Source organism: Oncorhynchus mykiss, chromosome 9 (assembly GCF_013265735.2).
Source record: "Oncorhynchus mykiss isolate Arlee chromosome 9, USDA_OmykA_1.1, whole genome shotgun sequence".
NCBI lineage: Eukaryota > Metazoa > Chordata > Actinopteri > Salmoniformes > Salmonidae > Oncorhynchus > Oncorhynchus mykiss.
Window position 1 is genome coordinate 24456658 of NC_048573.1, and position 27972 is coordinate 24484629.

Below are 27972 nucleotides of genomic sequence, written 5' to 3' on the forward strand. Positions count from 1 at the left end.
CCGTAGTGTGTGCTTTGCCCAGTCTGGCGACAGCCAAATCAACAGGTAGTTTAATCTTTACATTCAAGTTTAGAGACCTGCTCTCACACTTTTAACTAGTACCCTCATTGGATATGAATGCGCCTTTCCACCTTCCAATCAACACCGTTCGGTTGTTCTACTATTACATTTCCGCATTAGTATTTAAATTCAACAAGTAAAAGATTGCAGCAGACAACCCATTAAATTGGTAGCGTTCTTTTGGTCCGTCTTCGCTATAAGGATTCTTTGGCTAAATCAGGTAACAGAGGACTACACATGGTACATTACAAGTTGATTTCAAGAAATATAAATGGAAGGTTGCTCAGCCATTTCCCGGTTGTATGGATTGTTAACGGTTTGCGTGGATTCAGTTTGTCACAAAACAAGTATAGTGTAGAGAATCATTGTGCAATTTAAACGGCTGTGAAATATCTGTTCAATAACCAAAAATGATGTATAGAGTAACTGTATGTATTGCCTCTTTAAAGGGAAAATGTCACCCAAATTACAAACAAACCACTATCTCCAAATGTTAACTTCTTATTATCTGTGTGTGCCCAAAATTCAATGTAAATCCGTATCCCTCAAATTAGCATGTTTCGTGTCCAAATTATACCAACATTTCTAAAAATGGATTGTGTTGCTCAATAATGTTAATTGTGAGATGATTTCAACATGAAACATGAAGGGTTGGGCTCAAATTTACCCTAGCTGCCTATCCTACCCAATGATAATGTATAGTGCATTTGGAAAGTATTCAGACCCCTTGACTTTTTTTCCACATACATTACAGCCTTATTCTAAAATGCATTAAATACAAAAAAAGACGAATCAATCTACACACAATACCCCACAATGATAAAGCAAAAACAGGTTTCAGAAATAAAAAAGCAGAAAGGCCTCATTTACGTAAGTATTCAGACCCTTTGCTATGAGATTTGAAATTGAGCTCAGGTGCATCCTGTTTCCATTGACCATCATTGATGTTTCTACAACTTGATTAGAGTCCACCAATGGTAAATTCAATTTATTGGACATGATTTGGAAAGGCACACAGCTTATCTATATAAGGTCGCAGAGTTGACAGTGCATGTCAGAGCAAAAACCAAGCCATCAGGTCGAAGGAATTGTCTGTAGAGCTCCGAGACAGGATTCTGTCTGCTGCAAAGATCTGGAGAAGGGCACCAAAACATTTCTGCAGCATTGAAGGTCCCCAAGAACACAGCGGCCTCCATCATTCTTAAATGGAAGAAGTTTGGAACCACCAACACCCTTCCGAGAGCTGGCTGCCCGGCCAAACTGAGCAATCGGAGGAGGGCCAATCAAGGGCCTTGGTTAGGGAAGGGACCAATCACATTATCTGTTACTTTCTCACGGGAAACTTTCACTCTTGTGCTGACATTGAGAAACAAAACATGCCACTTTGAAAAAAAAGAACAGGAGTTTTTTTGGGCGAGAATTAAGACGACTTTCGAGGAGTAAGACGTATGTATAAATGCAACAGATACCATTAATAAGAAGGGGCTAGAAGCATCTTATGGTGAGCTACCGAGTGGCTAGGACAGGCAAGCCCCATACTATTGTGGAGGACTTAATTCTTTCTGCTGCCCCAGATATGGCTGGGACAATGCTGGGGGAAAAGGCAAATAAAACTACACAGACAATGCCTTCATCAAACAGCACTGCTTCACGATGCATCAGTGACATGGCAGGAGATGTTTTGAGACAATTACTGCTTCGCATACAAGCCAGCGAATTCTATGCATTACAGCTGGATGAGTCAACAGGCGTGGCGGGCCTGGCACAGCTCCTGGTATATGTCCGTTACATTTATGGGAGGTCAATTAAGGAAGACATTCTCTTCTGCAAACCACTGGAAACCAGGACAACAGGAGCGGCTATTTTTAAAGTACTGGACAGCTTTGTGACATCAAACTGACTTTTACAACATTCAGAAGTGTGCTGGTTATCAAGGGGCAAAGTTTTGACACGTTTTTAAAAATTGAGAGACGAGCTTAAAGTTTTATTTACTGACCATAATTTTCACTTGTCGAACCTCTTGCATGATGACGAGTTTCTTACACAACTGGCCTATCTGGGTGATGTTTTTTCTCGCCTGAATTATCTAAATCTAGGTTTACTGGGACTCTGCAACTATATTCAATGTGTGGGACAACATTGAGACTATGATTAAGAAGTTGGAGCTCTTCTCTGTCTGCATTAACAAGGACAACTCACAGGTCTTTCCATCATTATAGGATTTTTTGTGTGTGCAAATGAACTCAAGCTTACGGAAATTTTCTAATGTGATATAGCGAAGCACCTGAGTGAGCTGGGTGCGCAATTACGCAGGTACTTTCCCGAAATGGACGACACAAACAACTGGATTCGTTATCTCTTTCATGCCCTGCCTCCAGTCCACTTACCGATATCTGAACAAGAGAGCCTCATCGAAATTGCAACAAGCGGTTGTGAAAATTTGATTTAATCAGAAGCCACTGCCAGATTTCTGGATATGGCTGCGCTCAGAGTATCCTTCCTTGGCAAATCGCACTGTTAAGACACTGATGCCCTTTGCAACCAAGTACCTATGTGAGAGTGGATTCTCAGCCATCACTAGCATGAAAACGAAATACATGCGCAGACTGTGTGTGGGAAATGATTTAAGACTCTCCAAGACAACCCAACATTTCAGAGTTATGTGCATCCTTTCAAGCACACCTGCCTCATTAACCTGTGGTGAGTTATTCACCATTTTTGATGAACAAATAAGGTTTTATATGTAAGATGGCTAAAATAAAGAGCAAAATTATTGATTATTTTTATATTATTATTTGTGCCCTGGTCCTATAACAGCTCTTTGTCACTTCCCACGAGCCGGGTTGTGACAACAACTCACTCATTCTTATGTTAAATAAATGTATCGTATAATATGTGTGTGTGTGTGTGGCAGGCTTACAATGATGGCAAAAAAACATTTGAGAGTGTTTTGACCCTGGTGCTAGAGGGGTACGCAGTTGTAGGTTGAATGTTTGAAGGGGTACGTACGGGGCTATAAAGTTTGGGAACCACTGGCCTAGACTAAAAACTCAAGGAATGAGGTAACTCCTATTTCAAGAGAGAATAAATCAAATCAAATATTATTTGTCACATGCACCGAATGCAATGAATACCATGAAATGCTTACTTACAAGTCTGCTGCTGCTTCTATCTGTTTATCATATATGTATAGTCACTTTAACTATACATTCATGTACATACTACCACAATTGGGCCGACCAACCACTGCTCCCGCACATTGGCTAACCGGGCTATCTGCATTGTGTCCCGCCACCCGCCAACCCTTCTTTTACACTGCTGCTACTCTCTGTTCATCATATATGCATAGTCACTTTAATCATATCTACATGTACATACTACCTTAATCAGCCTGACTAACCGGTGTCTGTATGTAGCCTCACTACTTTTATAGCCTCGCTACTGTATATAGCCTGTCTTTTTACTGTTGTTTTATTTCTTTACTAACCTATTGTTCACCAAATACCTTTTTTGCCCTATTGGTTTTTGCCCTGTAAGTAAGCATTTCACTGTAATGTCTACACCTGTTGAATTCGGCGCACGTGACAAATACAATTTGATTTGATTTTACCAAGAACGCAGTTAAGAAAATATTTAGTAAATATAACTAAAGTAAGAAAGTAACACAATAAAATAGCAATAGCAAGGCTATATACAGGGGGTACCGGCACCGAGTCAATGTGAAGGGGTACAGGTTAGTCAAATAAATTGAGGTTATATGTACATGTAGGTAGGGGTAAAGTGACTATGCATAGGTAATGAACAGTGAGTCACAGCAGTGTAAAAAAACGGGGGGTCAATGCAAATAAGCCAGGTATTTTGGTATTTTATTAGGATTCCCATTAGCTGTTGCAAAAGCAGCAGCTACTCTTCCTGGGGTCCACACAAAACATGAAACATGACATAATACAGAACATCAATAGACAAGAACAGCTCAAGGACAGAACTACATAAATTTTTTCAAAAGGCACACGTAGCCTACATATCAATGCATACACACAAACTATCTAGGACAAATAGGGGAGAGGCATTGTGCCGTGAGGTGACATTTGAAACCAGGTTTGCTATTTATTTGAGCAACATGAGATGGAAGAAAGTTCCATGCAGTAAGGGCTCTATGTAATACTGTACGCTTTCTTGAATTTGTTCTGGACTTTGGAACTGTGAAAAGACCCCTGGTGGGGTAAGTGTGTGTCAGAGCTGTGTGCAAGTTGACTACGAAAACCATTTGGGATTTAACACATATTTTTATAAGAAACAAAGAAGTGATGCAGTCAGTCAATCCTCAACTCTTAGCCAAGAGAGACTGGCATGTATAGTATTTATATCAGCCCTCTGATTACAATGAAGAGCTAAATGTGTCGCTCTGTTCTGGGCCAGCTGCAGATTAACTAGGTCATTTGTTGCAGCACTGGACCACACGACTGGACAATAATCAAGATGAGACAAAACTAGAGCCTGCAGAACTTGCTTTTTGGAGTGTGGTGTCACAACTATTGAATCTATATGTTTTTACCATGACAGTTTCAATCTAAGGTAACGCCAAGTGTCTCCTCAACTTGTTCAACAGCCACACCGTTCATTACCAGATTCAGCTGAGGTCTAGAACTTAAGGCATGATTTGTACCAAATTTGATTAACTGTTCAGCAGGGGGTACAAGCTATTAAGGAGCCTTTTGGACCTAGACTTGGCACTCTGATACTGCTTTCCGTGCGGTAGCAGAGAGAACAGTCTATGACAAGGGTGGCTGGAGTCTTTGACAATTTGTAGGTCCTTCCTCTGACACCACTTTGTATAGAGGTCCTGGGTGGCAGGAAGCGATGCCCCAGTGATGTACTTGGCCATATGCACTTCCCTCTGTAGCGCCTTGCGGTCGGAGGTTGAGCTGTTGCCATACCAGGTGGTGATGCATCCAGTCAGGATGCTCTCGATGGTGCAGCTGTAGAGGTTTTTGAGGATCTGAGGACCCATGCCAAATCTTTTCAGGTGTCCTGAGGGGCAATAGGCATTGTCGTGCCCTCTTCACAACTGTCTTGGTTGGTGATAGTTTGGTGATGTGGACACCAAGGAACTTGAAGCCCCTGTGCTGCTGCACTAATGCATGTGAATAGGGGTGTGCTCGGCCCTCCTTTTCCTGTAGTCCACGATCATCTCCTTTGTTTTGATCACGTTGAGGGAGAGGTTGTTGTTCTGGCACCACACTGCCAGGTCTCTGACCTCCACCCTATAGGCTGTCTCATCGTTGTTGTTGTTCAGGCCTACCACCGTTGTGTCGTCTGCTATCTTAATGAAGGTGTTGGAGTCGTGCTTGGCCTCATAGTCGTGGGTGAACAGGGAGTACACGAGGGGACTAAGCATGCAACCCTGAGGGGCCTCTGTTTTGAGGATCAGCGGGTCAGATGTGTTGTTGCCTACCCTTACCACCTGGGATGGCCCGTCAGGAAATCCAGGATCCAGTTGCAGAGGGAGGTGCTTAGTCCCAGGGTCTTTAGCTTAGTGATGAGCTTTGAGGGCACTATGGTGTTGAACGCTGAGCTGTAGTCAATGAACAGCATTCTCACGTAGGTGTTCCTTTTGTCCAGGTGGGAAAGGGCAGTGTGGAGTGCAATAGAGATTGCGTCATCTGTGGATATGTTGGGGCGGTATGTGAATTGGAGTGGGTCTAGGGTTTCTGGGATGATGGTGTTGATGTTAGCCATGACCAGCCTTTCAAAGCACTTCATGGCTAAAGGCTATGTCCATGTAATCTGTGTCATCTTCCAGGTCTATGTGCTTCTTTCACAATGAACTGTAAAAGGTGCTTACCTGTGTTCTCGACTCTTGCCATGTGGCGTCACAAGTATTATTTTCCTGGGACACCTCCCGCCTCCCCCACCAGCAGCCAGAGGCTTGTGAAATCACAAGATAATATTGTAGGAGAAAAAAAAAGGTTTAATCAGCTAGTTTAACCGGTGTATGATCTGATTTGTCACAGCTTTCCTGCAAATTGAGTTGCTTGCAACTATGTTGTATTCGGATTGCTTCATGTTTCACCCCAAGCAACTGATAAGTAATTACTCTGAAACTTGGTGGCATCCAGTTGCAAAAACGTCTACTTTGTGAAACTAGTTGTAAGCAACAGTCAATCAAAACAAATGCTTTTGTCACCTGATCCATGGCTGTCATTGCTGCAGGATCTGCAATCAAGTTGAATAGAGGAGACATTAGCCTAATGGGAGCTTTAAATAAATATCGTAATCATGGACAGTCATGGTTTATTTTCATGGTTTATTAGTCAATAAATGTTATTTTTCTGGTGAGGCTAGGTTGTTATAGTATTTTTTACAAGAATATCAACTTTTTTTCGTGCTCGCTTTCTTTCGAAATGGGCAAAGCAATAGTCACGTGGGAAAATATGAAATTAAGATGACATTCTTAATCTGGTGTGCCTTGCCCAGATCAACATGAATTTGTATGGGGTCTAGTCTAGGTCTGATAAACGCACACCGTGTTTTGGGATATCAAATACAGATAAGGTCATTGGAGAAGCATGTTAACAGTTACCAGCTTCTATGTGTCCATATAAAGGGTACTGGAGACTGGGGCCATGTGGAAGTGCCTGTCCAAATATGTCTGCATCTTCCTCCTGCTGACCCTGTCAGGCGTCTTCTTCCTGTTCCGCAACATCAGCATTCTAGAGGTGAGGAGGAAAGTGATCTTCCCCCAGTACAAGTCCAAGCTTACTTCCATCACAATCTACCTGTGTTACTCTACGACCTTCTTCCCCTCAGTGACCTCTACTCTCATCCACAGTGGAAGTTAGACCTATGCATCTGGGAACTATGCAGCAACCACGCAGAGGGCCCTACTCCCCTGGACCACAATCAAAGCTGTAACCACCTGAGCCAGGGCCAGGAGCGCACACCTGAGGAAGCTCTGGAGGAGCATTACCTCCTGGAGTCCATTGCCTGGCCAGAGCCTCCGCCCCGGCCCACGTCTATACCCCTGGAACAGACCAGTGACCCTGCGCACAGCCATTTTGCAGTGCTGCCAGCAGTGGGTGGGAGAGAGTGGCACGTGGGGGACCAGCTGGAGTCTCTGGTCCTTATGAAAGATTTCCAGGGACATCCCAAGAGCCATGGTGGGGACTTCTTGCTGGCTAGGCTGCACTCCCCAGAGCTGGGGGCGGGCGTTGCAGGACAGGTGTTGGACCACCAGAATGGGACCTACTCTGCCATTTTTCTGTTACTGTGGGAGGGGTCCGTACAAGTGGAGGTGACACTAGTTCATCCTAGTGAGGCAGTTGCTGTTCTACGAAACTTACGTGAAGAACGGCCCAACCGGGTGCTTTACAAGAGCCTGTTCAAATGTGGATTACTGTCTGAGACCACAATGTGTAACCTTTGTCTGCCGACCAACCAGGAGCCGCTGTGCAATTACACAGACCCCCACACGGGTGAACCCTGGTACTGTTACAAGCCTAAGCAGCTGCTGAGCTGTGACACACGGATCAACCACTTCAAGGCAGGCTACCAGAAAGATCTGATAACCGACAAAGAAGCACTGCTCTTCCAGAGGTTAGAGTGGGGTAAAAAATAGTGTGTGTGGCAATGAGCGTATGTTTTACCTTAGACCTACGCAGCCTTTTCTCCAATATACAATTACAGAATGTTGTTCAGGTGATTGTTATTGCTTGCGTTTTAAACATTTCAAATTATTATTTTACTTTTTTAAGTGGCGTAAACCTCAAAACACGTATTCGGGCTAAGGGGTCTGACAGTGTCACTGTGCTGCCTAAGAAGAAAGGTAGGAACAATTGTTGCAGTGTGAAGACAAATCGGAGAGTGTATGTAAAGTGATGGTAGCTGGTGCATCATGTTTCCTCTCTTATTTCAGACAAACCAGAGGTGGAAAGCAGCCTTGCAAAGCCAGCGCCTGTCAGGACCACTCCCTCTGGGTATTACTTCCAAGGGTCATGGCAGTCCCTGGGTGATGTCGTGATGCGCCAGTTTAATGATCCAACTGCCATTACTCAGTGTTTGAAGGGCAAGGTGGTGTACATGTACGGAGACTCCACCGTTAGACAGTACTATGAGTTCCTCGCCAACTTCTTGCCAGGTGAGTGCTGTTTGCCAAACCTATTACATCTCACACTCAGCTGTTTCAGGTGTGTTCAAATTCTCTTTCTATAGATCCGTTTATACAGGGCTGTTGTGGAGCAGGTTGAGAGCTTCAAGTTCCTTGGTGACCACATCACTAATTACCTAACATGGTCCACACACACCCACACAGTCATGAAGAGGGCACGGCAGCACCTCATCCCCCTCGGGAGGTTGAAAAGATTTGGCATGGGCCCTCGGATCCTCAAAAAGTTGTACAACTGCACCATCGAGAGCATCTCAACTGGCTGCAACACCACATGTTATGGCAAATGTGGACAGCCCAGTACATGACTGTGGCCAAGCTTCCTGCCATCCAAGACCTCTATATCAGACTCCAACCACTCAAGCCATAGACTGTTCACTCTGCTACGGTACCGGAGCATCGGCTCTTGGACCAACAGACTCTGAGACAGCTTCTACCCCCAAGTCATCAGACTGCTAAATTCCCAGACTGCTAAATATTCAATTAATGGTGCCCTAGCTATCTGCACTGACTCTATTTTGCACTAACCCTACGCACACGCACTAGACTATATGTGCAAACCATATACACACTCACTAGACTATATATACACACACACACTACATTGACACTCCTAAACAAAACCAACACATATTCACATGCACTACATGCGCACATACACACACACGCAGACCGACATAACACATTACACACTCTCACACACACACACTTTCCATAATCGTCCTTTGCTGCCGCTGCTCTGTTCTTTATTTTACTCATATTATTATCTATCCTGATGACTAGTCACTTTACCCTGCCTTCATGTATATACAGTTGAAGTCGGAAGTTTACATACACTTAGGTTGGAGTCATTAAAACTCGTTTTTCAACCACTTCACAAATTTCTTGTTAACAAACTATAGTTTTGGCAAGTCGGTGAGGACATCTACTTTGTGCATGACACAAGTCATTTTTCCAACAATTGTTTACAGACAGATTATTTCACTTATAATTCACTGTATCACAATTCCAGTGGTTCAGAAGTTTACATACACTAAGTTAACTGGGGGGGGGGGGCTTTAGAAGCTTCAGATAGGCTAATTGACAAAATTTTAGTCATTTGGAGATGAACTTGTGGATGTATTTCAAGGCCTACCTTCAAACTCAGTGCCTCTTTACTTGACATCATGGTAAAATCAAAAGAAATCAGCCAAGACCTCAGAAAAAATTTTGTAGATGTATGGTTCATCCTTGGGAGCAATTTCCAAATGCCTGAAGGTACCACGTTCATCTGTACAGACAATAGTATGCAAGTATAAACACAATGGGAGCACGCAGCTGTCATACCGCTCAGGAAGGAGACGCTTTCTGTCTCCTAGAGATGAATGCACTTTGGTGCAAAAAGTGCAAATCAATCCCAGAACAAAAGCAAAGGACCCTGTGAAGATGCTAGAGGAAACAGGTACAAACGTATCTATATACACAGTATCTATATCCTATATCGACATAACCTGAAAGGCTGCTCAGCAAGGAAGAAGCCACTGCTCCAAAACTGCCATAAAAAAGCCAGACTATGGTTTGCAACTGCACATGGGGACAAAGCTTGTACTTTTTGGAGCAATGTCCTCTGGTCTGATGAAACAAAATAGAACTGTTTGGCCATAATGCCCCTTGTTATGTCTGGAGGTAAAATGGGGAGGCTTACAAGCCGAAGAATAACATCCCAGCCATGAAGCACGGGGGTGGCAGCATCATGTTGTGGGGGTGCGTTGCTGCAGGAGGGACTGATGCACTTCACAAAATAGATGGCATCATGAGGAAAGAAAATTATCTGGATATATTGAAGCAACATCTCAAGACATCAGTCAGCTTGGTCGCAAATGGGTTGTCCAAATGAACAATGACCCCAAGCATACTTCCAATATTGTGGCAAAATGGCTTAAGGACAGCAAAGTCAAGGTATTGGCAAAGTCAAGGTATCACAAAGCCCTGACCTCAAACCTATAGAATATTTGTGGGCAGAACTGAAAAAGCATGTGCGAGCAAGGAGGCCTACAAACCTGACTCAGTTACACCAGCTCTGTCAGGAGGAATGGGCCAAAATTTACCCAACTTATTGTGGGAAGACTTTTGCCCAATACCTGCAGCAAAAGCCTCTACCCCGTCCTCTGGCTAGGCAGAGTACTTTAGGATTTTAGTTACAACCTTCCTATGTATTCGTAATGGCCCTTGGCGTAAGTTGGGTTTGTTCCTTCTTTCACGTTGTCACTTCCTTATTTTCCGGTCTAGTATGAGGCCTTGGATAGATATACTCCTATTTAAATATTTTTAAGCGGTATGGATTCCTCCTATATTTCCTTACTTTCAAGTTATCTTTACCTATGTATATAATACCTAATAACAACTCCTAGTAGTTCTTATGCTCGTCAGCTAGTAGTCACTTGGAAACTAGAATTGGTATATGTTTTGACTCTCTTAAAAATATATTATTGTCCACACAATGAAATATTATTTAGTGCAATCACTTTAACCTATAACCAGGGTCACTTTCTGTTCAGTGAGAGTGTCAAAGGCCTTTGCTCTCCAGATCGTTCATCTGGCCTAGTTGTCAAAGACTCAAGCTTTTATTAAGTCACTCTGTTTTTTGTCTTCTACACATCATTACAATTCAATGGTTACACAGTTTCTCAATACAACAATAATGCTCAATCAATCCTTAATGCTTTAAGCTATGCCAGATAATATTGCAAAACTTTAAATGCGTTAACACTTCTAACAATATTGACTAAATAGCAAAAATAGTTCAATTACCTTAAATGCTGAGCCCCTTGGTCACTTTCCCGTAATCGGTATTCTTACAGCTATGACGCTAGATTCCGAATTCCAATATCTCTATACACTTCCAACTCTGTGTATGGACTCAATATATTGTAACTGGTACTTGGCTATTTTTCCTTGAATTGCTAATCACATCTGGTTTCTGGTGTCAAAAATGCGAACGCCCGCTTTGCCTGTGTGATCAAGAGGTGGTTAGACCTCTGTTTTTCGGAGACTCAGTCGGGTTCACAAGATTCAACCAGCTTCTTCAGATAATGACCCAATAAGTACTTAAGCAAAAATATCCAATTCTCAAAATATTGTTCTAGTCCAACAAAAAAGTGTATATCCTAATACTATTCACTTCCAACTCTGTGCATAGACTCAATATATATGGTAACTGGTACTTGGCTGTTTTTCCTTGAATTGCTAATCACCTCTGGTTTCTGGTGTCATAAATGCGAACGCCCGCTTTGTCTATGTGATCAAGAGGTGGTTAGACCTCTGTTTTTCGGAGACTCAGTCGGGTTCACAAGATTCAACCAGCTTCTTCAGATTGTGACCCAATAAGTACTTAAGCACAATTATCCGGTTCTCAAAATATTGTTTTACTCTATCAAAAAGCGTATAGTGCAATAGTAAATTTACCTATGATGATTCTCCATATGAAGTCTGTTTCATATGTTAGTGAGGATCATACTGTCTTATGATCTCTGTTCTCTTTATATACCTTTTTACAGTGGAAGTTCCCACTGGTGCTGTAGACCTACGTAACCTTAGGCCTGTGTGTTAAACGGAAGCTTCCTATTATTACCATTTAAGGTCATGCACTACTGACTCCCACATTGCTGCTTCCGTGTTACTGTTGGCTGATTCTACTCAATCATACCAGCTGGTTGTTTCTACCACTGGAGGTGGCGTAGGTGGTATGTCAAGTGTCAGCTGGGAGAAGTCTATGATAGGTATCTCCTCTGCTTCTCCCTGTTGTCCAGTTTCCGCAGGTGCGGTCCATGGTTCCATGAGGTCCCGTGAATGCCCTGTGTTGTCCCCATTGCTTGATGGAGTGGGCAGATTCTTTTCATCTCTTGTCACAATGGAGTTGCAGAAGAAAAGCATGACAAGTGTATGGCCTAATTTTCCACCTGTAGGCTACCTTTAGATCTAGCCAGAATGAAAGGTGGATGGGTGGTGATTAGTCTATTTCAGTTGTATCAGATATGAAAATGATACATTAGCATTGCAATCCTTTTCGATTTGATTTTATTCTTTAATATTGTGTGAATATTTGAGCATTTTCCAGCTGTCAATCAAGTGCAGCAGATGTCCAAACTGATGCGTAAAGGCGCATAGCTTTCTGCAAGCATGAGCGAGGCCCTTATCCAATATATTGCAGGCTTCAATATGAAGGCCTCTTTAAGATACCTTTCTATGTATACTTTATCCCTTTATAAAGCCACTTGACTGACATGCATGCTTCTTTGCATCAATTGCTGCTTTTATCCATGCATTTTCAGAATTTGACCACTCGTCTTGCTTATCAGAATTATTGAGGTTCCATTAGCGAATGATCAATGATTTGTCCTATGCTAAAGGTTATTTAGAATACATGATTACAATAATATAAAGACAACGTATGTAAACATCCATGTGTAAAGAACAACCCTGTCCAGACATGTTTGGATAATATGTTGCGCCATTCAGAGATGCAATTTGTATCCTACTCTTTAACTTAACCTGTTTATGTTTTTACCGTGTACATTAGGACCCAAGTGTCCTTTTTATTTATACTGTGCAATAATTGTATTTTATACACATATCCAGATGTGGTGACCTTTTTAGGGATGGGGGAGATTCACTGAATATTTATTTGAATGGCCTTGGACAGGTTGAGGTTATCGGGACAGTAGCCTATTGCGCCCAGTCTTAAATCGTTGGATAACAAAAGTAGGCTGTAATGATGAGAGTATAAAACTATTGTCTATAAAAGTGTGCTGTTTTCTGTCGATTTACACAGCTTGGGTCATAACGGGAGGTCCCAGGCAGTTTCGATTAATTTGCATACAGGTAGGGACCAGGAAATCTGGTCCAAATACGGACGAAGTGGGCAGAGAAGAGACATATTTAATTAAGTGTAGACAACAAATCTCGATCAGATAGTGATCAAATCTTGATGGCGACAACCATGTTTATGCAAGGTGTAATCATGGCTTCTGTCACATATACACATATATATATATATATATATATATATATATATATATATATATATATATCGCAACATTCATCTCCCTCTCTCTCTGTCACAGAGTTGAAGGATTTCAACCTTCGAAGTCCGGTGAGGGCAGGGCCCTTCATGGCGGTGGACATCCCCCACAATATTCTGCTGAAGTACCGCAGCCATGGCCCCCCCATCACCTGGACCCCTCTCAGCATCAGTCAGCTGCGCTATGTAGCTAATGAGCTGGATGGCCTGGCCGGGGGCTCAGACACTGTTGTAGTCATCAGTGTTTGGGCCCATTTCTGTACCTTCCCTGTGCAGGTTTACATTCGTCGACTCCGCCACATTCGAAGAGCGGTTGTGCGGCTTCTGAACCGGGCTCCGGGGACTGTGGTAGTGGTGCGCTCGGCAAACCTCCGGGCCCAAAGCCTAAAAGAGAGCCTCATCGTCAGTGACTGGTTTTCGGTTCAGTTGGATGGGGTGATCAAGGCCATGTTCAGGGGCCTGAATATCAAGTTAGTGGATGCCTGGGAGATGACCCTTGCCCACCACCTCCCACACAATATCCACCCGCACCCTCCGATCATTAAGAACATGATAAACACTATCCTCTCTCACGTCTGCCCAGTGAAGAAGTAGCAGAGAAATTGCATTATTTCTGGCACAATTTACAAAATAACTAGCATGGGTGGAGCGTTGTCCGACTAGGTTACATGATTCATCACTTGAGCCTGCAAAATTTTAACATCTACGAGCAAAAAGTATGTCTCAACACCATTAAGAGTCTAAATGACAATGGCATCCTACTAGCATATCTAGTGACAGAAAGATTGCCTCAAATCAACATGTAGCTTTTGTCCAGGCTGCGCTCTCCAAATTCCAAAGATTGTACAATAAATTGCGGTTTTGGTTTTATTCTTTGTACTGTACCTCTGCTTTAAAAAAGAAAGGAATTCACTTTTCAATAAAAAAAAAAGCCATTTATGGAATTTTTTCAAAGGTGTGTGTGAAACTGGTGATGTCAGTCTTTTTGTGCCCACTTTGGTTTTGGAGAAGTGTTTGACGGAAAGACACCAACCCAAGGGACACCTGCCCACGGGGCTCAAAAGTTTTAATGATAAGGTTTCGTTTTAATGATAAGGTTGTGTCCAAGTGCCCTACAGAAACAAGGGTGTGCAGATTTGTTGGCGTCATGGTTGCACCACGACTACAGCAGAAACGGCCTGCTTCTCACCCAACCAGGTCAACAATGTTTCTCTGGTAACATGGGTCAGATCATTTTTCTTCCTCTAGCGAATCTCCAGGACCGCATTTTACATTCATAAATCATGTCGTGGGCTGTTCTAAAAACTACTCATGTGTCGTTGACCATTTGTTTACACTTTGTTCAGTCATGTTACATCATTGGCTAGCTAGCTAACAACCTTGTAAAGTTACAAGTATATCCAAACATTTCAGGGCACAGAAAGAAAGGAAACGGGATGGCTTCTTCAGGAGATCAATGATCATAGCAATGAATGCATGACAGGTCTCTTGTATGTCATCATTACAAACCTGACATTTTTAAGGAGACGGTGTACAATTTTCAATGTATACTGAACAAAAATATATACCCAACATGTGAAGTGTTGGTCTCATGTTTCATGAGCTGAAATATAAGATCTAAGGAATGTTCCATATGCACAAAAAGCTTGTTTCTCTCAAATGTTGTGTACACATTGGTTTACATACCTATTGGTGAGAATTTCTCCTTTCCCAAGATAATCCATCCACCTGACAGGTGTGGCATATCAAGAAACGAATTAAACAGCATGATCATTGTGCTGGGGACAATAAATGGCCACTCTAAAATATGCAGTTTTGTCACACAACACAATGCCACAGATGTATCAAGTTTTGATGGAGCGCGCAATTGGCATGCTGACTGCAGGAATGTCCACCTGAGCTGTTGCCAGAGAATCTATTGTTCATTTCTCTACCATAAGCCCCCTCCGACTTCATTTTAGAGAATTTGGCAGTACGTCCAACTGGCCTAACAACCGCAGACCACGTGTAACCACAGCAGCCCAGGACCTCCACATCCAGCTTCTTCACCCGCGGGATCATCTGAGACCAACCACCTGGACAGCTGATGAAACTGTGAGTTTGCACAACTGAAGAATTTCTGCACAAACTGCCAGGAACCGTCTCAGCCGAAGCTGTGCTCTTCATGGATGAAACCCGGTTTCAGATGTACTGGGCAGATGGCAGACGGTGTGTATGGCTTCGTGTGTGTGACAAGTACTACCAATTTATTTATATATATGTTTGGGTTTTTGTCCTGCCTGCTCATCAACATTTTCTGGTGCGGTTGTTTTTCTAACGTTCCTTTATTGCCTGGTCAGACTCTGGCAAAATATCATCAAATCAGATAGGGCTAGTCATAGTTCAAGTCTTTGAGACAAATAAGCCAATCGGAGTGCTAGGGCGTGACAGACAATCCAGTCAGGCACTCAGTAGCAGTTATTTTGGTCTGTCTTCACCTAAAGGATTCTGTTGCTTTATCAGGTAAGAGAGGACTACAGATGATGTTTATGGATGTATCAACAATCAAAGTTGATTTCAAGAAATATAAACGGAGAGTTAAAATAAGAAAGCATATCTTAGGAAAGTTGTGTAGCCTCTTTATCCATTTTTGGACTTACAAATGAATTATATATAAACATGAATTATTGAGGAATAGAACTGATTAATGTATCATGGGGGGAATTCTGACCTGAGTTAAGAACTAGTAAATGGAATGGAATTCCCTTTTTATGCACTTTTCTCTCTCTGGACCTTGAACTTAAGCATGAGAATAGCATACTATTCACTAGCTATTTGTTGGCAGTGGAGATCGAATCAATGAAGGTGTGGCGGATGTGTGTCTACAGATATACCGTAATCTGAATTTGACTTTACAGGTGAGGAAGCCATGAGTAAGGTCAAGCAACCTGTCAGTTCCAAGTGCATTTATTTTTCTCCAGATCGAAATAACACCATTCTCCATGCACAGAAATGTATAAATTGACAATTGCTATTGATAAGAACTATAGAGCATTGGGAAAGTATTCTGACCCCTTGACTTTATCCATATTTAGTTACCTTATAGCCTTTTTTCTCTCATCAATCTACACCAAATACCCCATAATGAAACAGGTTTTTATAAATGTTATATATAAATATCATATTTACATAAGTATTCAGACCTTTTACTCAATACTTTGTTGAAGCTCATGTTGCAGCGATTATAGCCTCAAGTCTTCTTGGGTATGACATTACAAGCTTGGCACACCTTTATTTGGGGAGTTTCTCCCATTCTTCTCTGCAGATCCTCTCAGGCGCTATCAGGTTGGATGGGGAGCGTCGCTGCACAGCTATTTTCAGGTCTCTCCAGAGATGTTCGATCAGGGTCAAGTCCGGCCTCTGGCTGGGCCACTCAAGGACATTCAGAGACTTGTCCCAAAGCCACTCCTGCATTGTCTTGGCTGTGTGCTTAGGGACATTGTACTGTTGGAAGGTGTACGTTTGCCCCGGGCTGAGATCCTGAGGGTTCTGGAGCAGGTTTTCATCAAGGATCTCTCTGTACTTTGCTCCGTTAATCTTTTCCTCAAGCCTGACTAGTCTCCCAGTCCCTGCAGCTGAAAAACATCACCACAGCATGATGCTGCCACCACCATGCTTCACCGTAGGGATGGGGCCAGGTTTCCTCCACACGTGACGCTTGGAATTCAGGCCGAAGAGTTCAATCTTGGTTTCATCAGACCAGACAATCTTGTTTCTCATGGTCTGAGAGTCTTTAGGTGCCTTTTGGCAAACTCCAAGCGGGCTGTCATGTGCCTTTTACTGAGGAGTGGCTTCCGTCTGGCCACTCCCATAAAAGCCTGATTGGTGGAGTGCTGCAGAGATGGTTGTCCTTCTGGAAGGTTCTCCCATCTCCACAGAGGAAATCTGGAGCTCTGTTAGAGTGAACATTGGGTTCTCGGTCACCTCCCTGACCAAGGCCCTTCTCCCCCATTTGATAAATCTGGAGCTCTGTTAGAATGAATATTGGGTTCTCGGTCACCTCCCTGACCAAGACCCTTCTCCCCCATTTGATAAATTTGAGCTCCAAGATTGAGCATCAGGAAGAGCCTTGGTGGTTCCAAACATCTTCCATTTAAGAATAATCCACTGTGTTCTTCCTTCAACCTCATGGCTTGGTTTTTGCTCAGGTATTTACTGTCAACTGTGGGACCTTATACAGTATATAACTTTATATAGCCTTTCAAAATCATGTCCAATCAATGAAATTTACCACAGGTGAACTTCAATCAAGTTGTAGAAACATCTCAAGGATGATCAATGGAAACAGGATGCACCTGAGCTCAATTTATTTTATTTTTTTATAAATTTGCACAGATTTCTTAAAACCTGTTTTTATTTTGTCATTATAGGATATTGAGTATAGATTGATGAGGAAAACATATAATTTAATACATTTTAGAATAAGACTGTAACGTATCATAATATGGAAAAGGTCAAAGAGTCTGAATACGTTCCAAAGGCACAGTAGGTAAATTAGTAATCCGTTTGGATAAGGGGTTTGTAAATATGAATGACACTTGTTTTATATCTATTTTACCTTATGATTGCTGGAAAGAAATGTGAAACCAGTCATGGAAACAAACTAAAAAAGCATGTCAACACGACAGGTATTTATTCCCCTTTCCCACAGTGAAGTATGAAATGCGGTGCCGTTATGCAGAATTTAAATTGTATGTCCCAAGCTACGGTAGCGCCGAACCTACCAAGTAATTTCTGCGCTCTAGAATGTTGAATTACCGTAACACTTGAATGAAATACAGTCTATCCCACATTAGGCATATACTATGATTCGATGAACAATATCATTTCATTTTAAGATAAATATGGAAGGTTAAAAAGCAAGCCTATCTCGGGAAAGTTATGTATAGCCTCTTTAATTAAAACTACTTCAAGATCGGTGCCCCGTCCACGGGACGGTTTAACTAACTTAGGCTAATGTGATTAGCATGAGGTTGTAAGAAACAAAAAAAATCCCAGGACATAGACATATCTGATATGGGCAGAAAAGCCTCTTTAGGCATATTGATAGAACTGACCTTTTTCTGAGACAGCTTATTTAGTCTATTCAGTCAATTAAAAGAGTGAATAAAAATGCATTAAACCCTGAAGCATTTATAATGCACTAACATAATGAATCATTTGTGAAGCATCTAGTCCAAGGGTGGGCAAACTTTTTGTCTCGAGGGCCACATCGGGATTTTGAAATTCAAAGGAGAGCCGCACAGATTTATTACATGGAAACTATGGCACCAACACTGGGAGGACTTTGTAACTATCATTCATTATTACTGTGAGTGTTACTTTTATGACTTGGAGCAATAAAGGGGCAATCTGTAGTTCAAACAATTACAAACCAGGAACCCCGCCACTGTTTTGGTTAACAGCTGAGGGATAGGGCTGGAAAAATGTAACCACTCTCAAATAGAAAGATCTATAGACAGTGCTACCAAGAAACATCCAGCGCTATGATGGCCCTCTGCTGCAGAGGACAAGTTCATTAGAGTTACCAGCCTCAGAAATTGCAGCCCAAATAAATGCTTCACAGAGTTCAAGTAACAGACACATCCCAACATCAACTGTTCAGAGGAGACTGCGTGAATCAGGCCTTCATGGTCGAATTGCTGCAAAGAAACCAATACTAAAGGACACTAATAAGAAGAAGAGACTTGCTTGGGCCAAGAAACACAAGCAATGGACATTAGACCAGTGGAAATCTGTTCTTTGGTCCAAATTTGAGATTTATGGTTCCAACCGCCGTGTCTTTGTGAGACTCAGAGTAGATGAACGGATGATCTCTGCATGTGTGGTTCCCACAGTGAACCATGGAGGAGATGTGCGGCTGCTTTGCTGATGACACTGTCAATTATTTATTTAGAATTCAAGGCACACTTAACCAGCATGGCTACCACAGCATTCTGCAGCAATACGCCATCCCATCTGGTTTGTGTTTAGCGGGACTATAATTTGTTTTTCAACAGGACAATGGCCCAAAACACCTCCAGGCTGTGTAAGGGCTATTTGACCAAGAAGGAGAGTGATGGAGTGCTGCATCAGATGACCTGGCCTCAACCCAATTGCGATGGTTTGGGATGAGTTGGACTGCAGAGTGAAGGAAAAGCAGCCAACAAGTGTCCTCACTATTCTACAGTTTAGCAAATATTAAAAATAAAGAAAAACCCTTGAATGAGTAGGTGGGTCCAAACTTTTGAATGGTACTGTATGTTACAGCACTTTGGTTTCACTAATAAATATGTTCAACTGCGGCCTCCCGAGTGGCACAGTGGTCTAAGGCACTGCATCGCAGTGCTAGCTGTGCCACTAGAGATTCTGGGTTCGAGCCCAGGATTTGTTGCAGCCGGCCACGACCGGGAGGCCCATGCGTCGGCGCACAATTGGTCCAGTGTCGGGAGGGTTTGGCTGGCAGGGATATCCTTGTCTCATCGCGCACTAGCGACTCCTGTGGCGGGCTTAGCGCAGTGCACGCTGACACTGTTGCCAGGTGTACGGTGTTTCCTCCGACACATTGGTGTGGCTGGCTTCCGGGTTGGATGGGTATTGTGTCAAGAAGCAGTGCGGCTTGGTTGGGTTGTGTTTCGGAGGCTCTTGACCTTCACCTCTCCCGAGGCCGTACGGGAGTTGCAGCTATGGATACCATGAAATTGGGGTAAAATAATAAAAAATATATATATTTTGAACTGGAACCAAAGTACCGTATCTGTTTCTGTCTTCTGTCATTTTAAAATAGGATAGATGGGCTATATGGTCTACTACGGTATAGGTCAAATGTGATAGTCCGCCTATAACCAGCCTGAGTAGGCCTATAACTAAATTCCTATTCTATTCAAAGTTTAGAGAAATTAATCAATTAATCAACCAGGGTGGTTAATGCGGGTCAATGTGAAGAAAAATCCACCTGCACTCGGCCCCGCCTCACCTAAGCCAATCAAGAGGTACTTCTGCGTTGCCTCTTTGGCGTACAACTAACTTTGTACTTAACAGTACGTGTTAAAATGAATAGACGATGAGTAAACTGTATGCAGTTTAAGTATGTAGTACGCTATGATGGGTATTTTACATTGCTTGTGTCTTCTTTCAGGTCTGTGTGCTTCTCTCACAATGGACTTTAAAGGTGCGTACCTGTGTTCTAGACCCTTGCCATGTGGTTTGATGGTTTTTGAAACTGCACTTGAAGAAACTTTCAAAGTGCTTGAAATCCGGATTGACTGACCTTCATGTTTTCAAGTAATGATGGACTGTCGGTTCTCTTTGCTTGTTTGAGCTGTTGTTGCCATCATATGGACTTGGCCTTTTACCAAATAGGGCTATTTTATGTATACCACTCCTACCATGTCACAACACAACTGATTGGCTCAAACACATTAAGAAGGAAAGACATTCCACAAATTACCTTTTAACAAGGCACACCTGTTAATTGAAATGATTTACAGGTGACTAGACTACCTCATGAAGCTGATTTAGAGAATGCCAAGAGTGTGCAAAGCTGTCATCACAGCAAACATTTGCCCATTATTCTCTTCAAAATCCTTCAAGCTCTGTCAAATGTGTTGTTGATCATTGCTAGACGACCATTTTCAGGTCTTTCCATAGATTTTCAAGTAGATTTAAGTCAAAACTGTAACTTGGCAACTCAGGAACATTCACTGTCTTCTTGGTAAGCAACCCCAGTGTATATTTGGGCCTTGTGTTTTAGGTTATTGTCCTGCTGAAAGGTGAATTAATCTTCCAGTGGCTGGTGGGAAGCAGACAGAACTGGGTTTTCCTCTAGGATTTTTCCTGTGCTTAACTCCATTCCGTTTATTTTTTTATCCTGAAAAACTCCCCAGTCCTTAACGATTACAAGCATACCCATAACATGATGCAGCCACCACTATCCTTGAAAATATGGAGATTGTTAGTCAGTAATGTGTCGTATTGGATTTGCCCCAAACTTACTGTAACACTTTGTTTTCAGGACAAAAAGTTAATTGCTTTGCCAATTTGCAGTATTACTTTAGTGCCTTGTTGCAAACAAGATGCATGTTTTGGAATATTTGGTCTTTGTGATCTTTGTGGTTGAATCGGTGTTTGAAATGTACTGCTCAACTGAGGGACCTTACAGATAATTGTATGTGTGGGGTATAGAGTTTAGGTAGTCATTGAAAAACCATGTTAAACACTATTGCACAATCCATGCAACATATTATTATATATGATTATGTTACTGTTTACTCCTGGACTTATTTAGGCTTGCCTAAACAAAGGGGTTGCATACGTATTCACTCATTTCAGCTTTTCTTTTTTAATTAATTTGTACACATTTTTAAAAACATAAATCCTCTTAGGCCAGTGAATAAAAATCTTGATTTAATCCATTTTAAATTCAGGCTGGAACAAAACAACGTTGTTGATAAAGGTCAAGGTCTTGACAAAGGTCTTTGTGTGAATACTTTCTGAAGGCACTGTAGCTAGGTACAGTACTATCTTTTTAATGTCAGAGGTCTCCCACCGGGGGGCATGGCTAAGATATAGATAGCAAGGGCCTATACCAAGGGTATTCACCTCTTACCCTCGTAGGTCCAGAGCCTGCTTGTTTTCTGTTCTACCTGATAATTAATTCCACCCACCTGGTGTCCCAGGTCTAAATCAGTCCCTGATTGATTTAGAGGGTAACAATGAAAAAACACAGTGGAACTTGTTGAGTTTGAGGGGTCTATACGGTAAGTGGCGAACCGTCAGGGCCTTCTAGGCCTTCAGAAAAGGCCAAAGGATTTCTTAAAATGTATATGTCTTACATACATTTAGTTTTAATTTCCATTTAATCTTCACAGTAATTGTAATAATTTTCAGATTTCATCTCTTCAGTTTGTGTTGGAAAGAGAAGGGTTAATACTGAAAAGGAAAAATTCTCCAGTCTGCATTTTCTGGGTGGAAAACTATAGCTAGCTCAGCCAGCCATTGGCTAGGTCTTCAGAAGCTGGACAGAAGGCCTCTGTCCAGCTTCTGTGTTAGAGCAGAATTTTGGACTGACAGTGGAATGAACCAATCACATTTTGAATTGCAATGGATGTGGATTTTCTTTTTTTTTAAAGAGACGTGTCTACGAAGGCCTAGATAACTCACTACTAAGAGCGCAAGAGGTAATGAATTCATAATACAGAATAGCAGGCTAATAACAGCCAATAGAGTAGGTGGTGGCAATACAGTAAATCACAAAGGCTTTGATGATTTGAATCAGGTGTGTAGTGCTAGGGCAAAAACAAAAATGTACACCCCTTTGGGTCACCAGGACCAGGATTGAGAACCACTGCACTAATAGGTTGTAGTCTGCCATAAAACCTCAAAGAAGAAGCGAGCACAATATAAAATAATTTGTGTTTCAAGCAGTAGTTTTCCCACGCTAACAACGTTCACTAGCTTGTGTATTAGTAGTGTGACAATGGCGACAGCAGTTGAAGCAGCTGTTATCAACTTCAAGGTGGATGTTGTTGCACATTTTTTAGCATCACTTCTTTCAAATGTTGTTTACAAATGATCATAATCTGGTGAGTTGCACTGTTTTTTTGTTGCAGTTCGCTATCTCTTTGAAAATAATGACTGAAACATTTCAGCATTTCAACTTTAGATGAACGGTTAGTGTGATGAAAGTGATCAAATATATTTGCAAATGTACTCGCTGGTTTGTCAATTTAATTTTGAACATGGAATGGTGGTGCTCTTGTATTGTTCTGACTAGATGGGGCCTACTGGAGTGAATGGGCTGCTTACACTTTAACATTATTTGATGTTGTGTGTGACTGCTGTCTCCTGTCGTCTATCAGCCGTGTCTATGTGTTTGACCAAAATGGTCTCTCCTTCAGCGCCATGGAGTACACAGGTATTATGGTCGCTGTCCTTTCAACACCATGAGCCTGTCACCATTGATGTGACACTGTTGTTGATGCTATTGACTGTGGTGTTGGCTACCATATGTTGTGTAAACAGTGCATTATTTTATGCTGTGGGTCATGATGTGTCCATGCTGTTTCTGTCTCTCTGCGTGTGCCAGCCCGAAGCGCCGCCAAGCCTGTCTGATTCATTCATAATGTCATCATAAATAATTGCTCCTCCTTCACGAACTAGAATGGTCCAGACTACAGAAGATATAATGTTGGGCGCATTAAGTCTAGATTTATTTTTTAATATATTTCATATTAGAAGATTTTTTTTGTCCCTCTGAAGGTCATATAATTACGGTTCGCCACTGCTAAGAAATTTGTATGCAATATTATAAAATTAGTTGTTTGGATCCTGGATGCTAATTGGTTGATAGCAGGGAGTTATTCACCACAATCCCCAGGTAATGGCTGTTAAAAGTTCCATTCAAACTATCATGTGCCTTCACTGTCCCACAACCCAGCCAGTCAATTCATAAACTTAATCTTCCCTGGAAAATGTCAAATGTATTTCCCCATGCTACTAGGCTAGCATTTGTTTAGCAACAGTTGGGGTTTGTCCAAACCTTGCTGCTCAGATTCTCTGACCTGCGCTGCAATGTTGCAGTTTATTTTTCTGCGATCTCCATCATGCCATAGAGAATGAATATGTTTGGACGAGACTGACTGCTTCTCTGAGCTAGGCGAAATCATTTATCAGGATCCAGGAAATGGCAAATGAAAAGGCACAGTTTGCTGTCATTTCAGCAGCTTGATGTGATTGTGTGTTAGCTTTAGTTGGCTAGCTAGTAACATTGTCCCCAGGCTCTAATTGCCAGCGTATTGAATCTGGTAACCGTGTGGGACTGTTTGGAACTTATGGTGTGTACATTTTACTGAGTGACGGGAGAGGGAGGGAGCCGGCATTAGATGGGACTTAGAAAAATGGCAAAAATCGCCAATCAAAATCATTAACCATATTATACATTTTTTGGGGATAGCAAGCAGCATGTTTGGCGAGCAACTTCAGAATCTCAGAACTAACGACAGACATTTTCCATGACTATATCATATGGTGTTATCATATGAATAAAAATATATTTACTGATTTTAAAATAAAGTTTTTAATCAAATCATGTTGTTAATCTTTTTTTTTACATGTTGGCAACCGTTTTATAAAAGCCCTTAAACATGGTAATTACTGTGAATAGCATCCTCCTAAGGGTTGTTTCCCCAGCCCTTCGCGACCAGCCTAATTAAACAACGGGTTCGTCTAATACTGAATGCTGATTGGTTAAAACCACATTCCAGACGTTGTCTATTCCACAAGTTACCACAGGCTAAATCTATGGCGTTAAAATGCCTATTTACTCTGTTCCATCTGACTGCACAATCCACTGTCTCATCAGCTCAGCCAGGCAATTTAGAAACTCGATCTCCACTATAAAAAGCATCTAGACATTGTCTAATTTCTTTTAAACGACTGTAACATTTAGTTTTCAAACACGGATATTCGTATAAACCTTGCTGTCTGTCTCTCTGGCATGTGCAACATTGTTTCAATATTCAAATTCGATCTCCAGCTGTCCCATAGTAATGAAAGTGTCGGGATGAGACAGACAGGTAGGCAGCTTTTCTTAGCCAGGTGAAATCATGAATCGGCATCATTTAATGGATATACACAAAGAACTATCAATAGAAAACATAAAACAAAACAAAGTGCAGCTAGTTTGAAGTCTGTCCAGCTTCAGTTGGAAGTGATTGTGTTAGCTGTGTTGTTGTCTAGACAACCTCTGAACAACAGTGTCCCGACGAGAGAGCACATTTTTTCTATGCCAGGTAAAATCGCGCATCAATAGCTCATTGTTATGGATGTGTCCAAACAAATGTCACTAGAAAATGTCACTTAAACAAATACAAGTGCATCGTTATTTGAATATGTTGGTAACCCGCTGTATGAAAGTGATAATGCCTTCGAAGCCAGTGTTTGCAGGATATATTGGTGAAATGAGGTGTCATCCTTTTTTATTTTATTTTTATTTGTAACTTTTTGGAGTTCACCAATATATCATCAACACCGGGTTCGAAGGCATTATCACATTTCCCAATATTTCTTGAACTTGGGATTTCTTTTGAACCTATCTTGTATTGTTATATAAAATGCTGATAATGCTAATGAAAATGCTAATTAGTCTTGTCATGTATTCCCCCAGAATTGATCAGTGTCATTATCAATACCAGTATCGGTTCAATTATCCCCTACACCCACATTTTTATAGGTAAGTAGAAGTTACTTTGAAATGAAATACACTTTGTTCAAGTAATGACAATGAAAAACAAATAGTGAATGCATCTCCATCATGGAAAAAATGATGATACACCTTGTTCTTTATTCCCCCAGCGTTGATCTCTCTCATCATTCGCTGCGTTGTTACAATCTTTGTTTCAATTATCCCATTGGTCCACTTTGTCATAGGTAAGTAGTAGTGAAGAAATACCATTTCGCAAAAACATTATTGCATAACCATTATGCAAAAGCTACCCTACTAAAATTCCTTTACCTCTCTATCTTTAGGTGCTGAGTGCTTCAATGACTGCCCTGTTATGTTCTTCATCCCTATCTACCTGATAGGATTGGGATGTTTTTATGTGGTCCTGGTGTTACTGTCTCTGTTTATGGCCATCAAAGACTGTCAAAGGTTCTGCTCATGGGTCATATGGATCAGTCTGCTCATTCTGATGTTCTGCCTCTTTGCTGGTGAGCGAGATTCCCAATCCAGACACATGCAGCACTGTTTGAACTTATTTTGAAAATGCATCCTTTGTCCCTTCAAGGAACAATCATGGCACACAAAAATTGTTGGTCCCATCTTTCATGAGCTGAAATCAAAGATCCCAGAAATGTTCCATACGCACAAAAAGCTTATTTCTCTCAAATGTTGTGCACAAATTTAACATCCCTGTTAGTGAGCATTTTATACTTTGTCAAGATAATCTATCCACCTGACAGGTGTGGCATATTTTGTCACACAACAGGACTTTCAGTCATTTCCACCAGAGCTGTTAACATTAAATGCCAGAGAATGTAATGTTAATTTCTCTATCATAAGCCGCCTCCAACATTGTTTTAAAGAATTTGGCTGTACGTCCAACCGGCTTCACAACCGCAGACCACGTGTAACCACACCAGTCCAGGACCTCCACATCCGACATGTTGCCTTTATATTTTTGTTCAGTATATTTTAGCTAGCTTACATTGCTAATAATAAAGTTAGCTATCTTGCTTAACATTGAAAATCGGGTACAGCTAGCTACATTATCCATATAGTTGAAAAGGTGAAAGGTCTGTGGTGAAAGGTCAGTTTTCTCAGTTTCCCATTTGTAATTACAACTTGGAGGGTCATTCAAACTTCCGATAACTTCAACAGCATGTAAACACCCCACTAGACTCCTAGTCTCCAAATTTGATACATAGGTTCCTCTCCTTACAAGGAAGACATTTGTTTCAGGGATCCACCATGATCCAAGAGCTGTGAGTCCAATTTCAACTGATGGTGGTAGTATGGCACCGGCTTGGACTCTGTCAATTATAATATTATAAATACAAATATATTATATTTATACATTTATTTCCCTACCACTTTATCTACTATAGGTAGTGGGGTTGTTTTCTCTGTATTTCAAACAACAAGCTACAACCCGACCCTCAGCGACGGGAGCTCCAACCAGACCATTGCCAACGAGAGCTACAACCATACCTTCTGCAGTGGGAGCAACAACCAGTCCATCACCAACCCAGAGTACTGCAACAAAACTCTATACCTGTTTGCATTCTCTACCTCTCTGATATGGATCCTTATGGTTGTTCTGTTAACGGTTGGCCTCAAGTTCTATGGCTGCGTCAGAATTGAGATGATCTTAAAGAGCTTGGGGTTGTGGTTGTTAGGTCATGACCCTATTTATTTGTGTTTCGGAGAGTCCACTATACAATAAGAAACAGTAGTCATACTCATATGGAGGCTATTATGAAAGGCAGCCCACAGGTGCTTTAGTTGATTGATTGTTTTTTAAATCTTTGGGTTACATTTTTGGAGGATGAGAACATCTTCAGAGAACTTGACCAATTAAAAGTGGATAGAAAGTATTAATGGACCTGTATACCTTTTTAAATCATTTAATCTTGGAGTACTCCTTTTGTCTTTAATCGTCTTTTCAAGGCATGCCTGGTTGATTATGCCTGCTTCAAAACGATTAGAGGAAAAAGTGTTTATTTACAGTTGTGCTTTCATTCTTTGTACTCTACCTTTTTGATTCAAAATATAGCCTGTTAGAGAAATTGTTTGATAGTGTGTAAAGTGAATGGGTCATGCAGATTGACATACTTTATCACAAAAAGGGACAACCAACTACACCACCACTTTCAATCTATGCGCTTGATATCTGACCAACAGATCACTGACCATTTCGAATCCCACTGTACCTTCTCCGCTGTGCAATCCAGTTTCCGAGCTGGTCACGGGTGCACCTCAGCCACCCTCAAGGTACAAAACGATATCATAACCGCCATCGATAGAAGACAGTACTGTGCAGCCATCTTCATCGACCTGGCCAAGGCTTTCGAATCGGTCAATCACCGTATTCTTATCGGCAGACTCAACAGCCTTGGTTTCTCAAATGACTGCCTCGCTTGGTTCACCAACTACTTCTCAGACAGAGTT

At 41.7% G+C, this 27972-nt stretch overlaps 1 protein-coding gene across 3 annotated transcripts; it reads left to right on the forward strand.

Annotated features, from left to right (window-relative positions):
• Positions 1 to 27801, forward strand: LOC110531781 (NXPE family member 3-like). Of its 3 annotated transcripts, XM_021615197.2 has the most exons (9): positions 1 to 280; positions 6668 to 6779; positions 6893 to 7656; positions 7815 to 7885; positions 7976 to 8197; positions 25468 to 25533; positions 25656 to 25730; positions 25830 to 26012; positions 26910 to 27801. In XM_021615197.2, exons 2-9 carry the CDS (start codon positions 6687 to 6689, stop codon positions 27245 to 27247), a joined length of 1812 nt encoding a protein of 603 aa, XP_021470872.2. In that variant the 5' UTR covers positions 1 to 280; positions 6668 to 6686; the 3' UTR covers positions 27248 to 27801. The 3 variants fall into 3 exon arrangements, 2 of the variants coding, with proteins under 2 accessions (XP_021470872.2, XP_021470873.2); XM_021615198.2 differs by lacking the exons at positions 25468 to 25533; positions 25656 to 25730; positions 25830 to 26012; positions 26910 to 27801 and adding an exon at positions 13327 to 14733; XR_005053211.1 differs by lacking the exons at positions 1 to 280; positions 6668 to 6779; positions 6893 to 7656; positions 7815 to 7885; positions 7976 to 8197 and adding an exon at positions 20945 to 21015 and having other exon boundaries at positions 26910 to 27332.
• Positions 27802 to 27972: the final 171 nt, after the last annotated feature.

Excerpts from the sequence above, each read along its gene's own strand:
- LOC110531781 (XM_021615197.2), top strand. The coding sequence starts at position 6,687 with ATGTGGAAGTGCCTGTCCAAATATGTCTGCATCTTCCTCCTGCTGACC. Across the intron at positions 25,534-25,655 it reads CTACACCCACATTTTTATAG|CGTTGATCTCTCTCATCATT; the intron begins GTAAGTAGAAGT and ends TTATTCCCCCAG. Across the intron at positions 26,013-26,909 it reads GATGTTCTGCCTCTTTGCTG|GTAGTGGGGTTGTTTTCTCT; the intron begins GTGAGCGAGATT and ends TATCTACTATAG.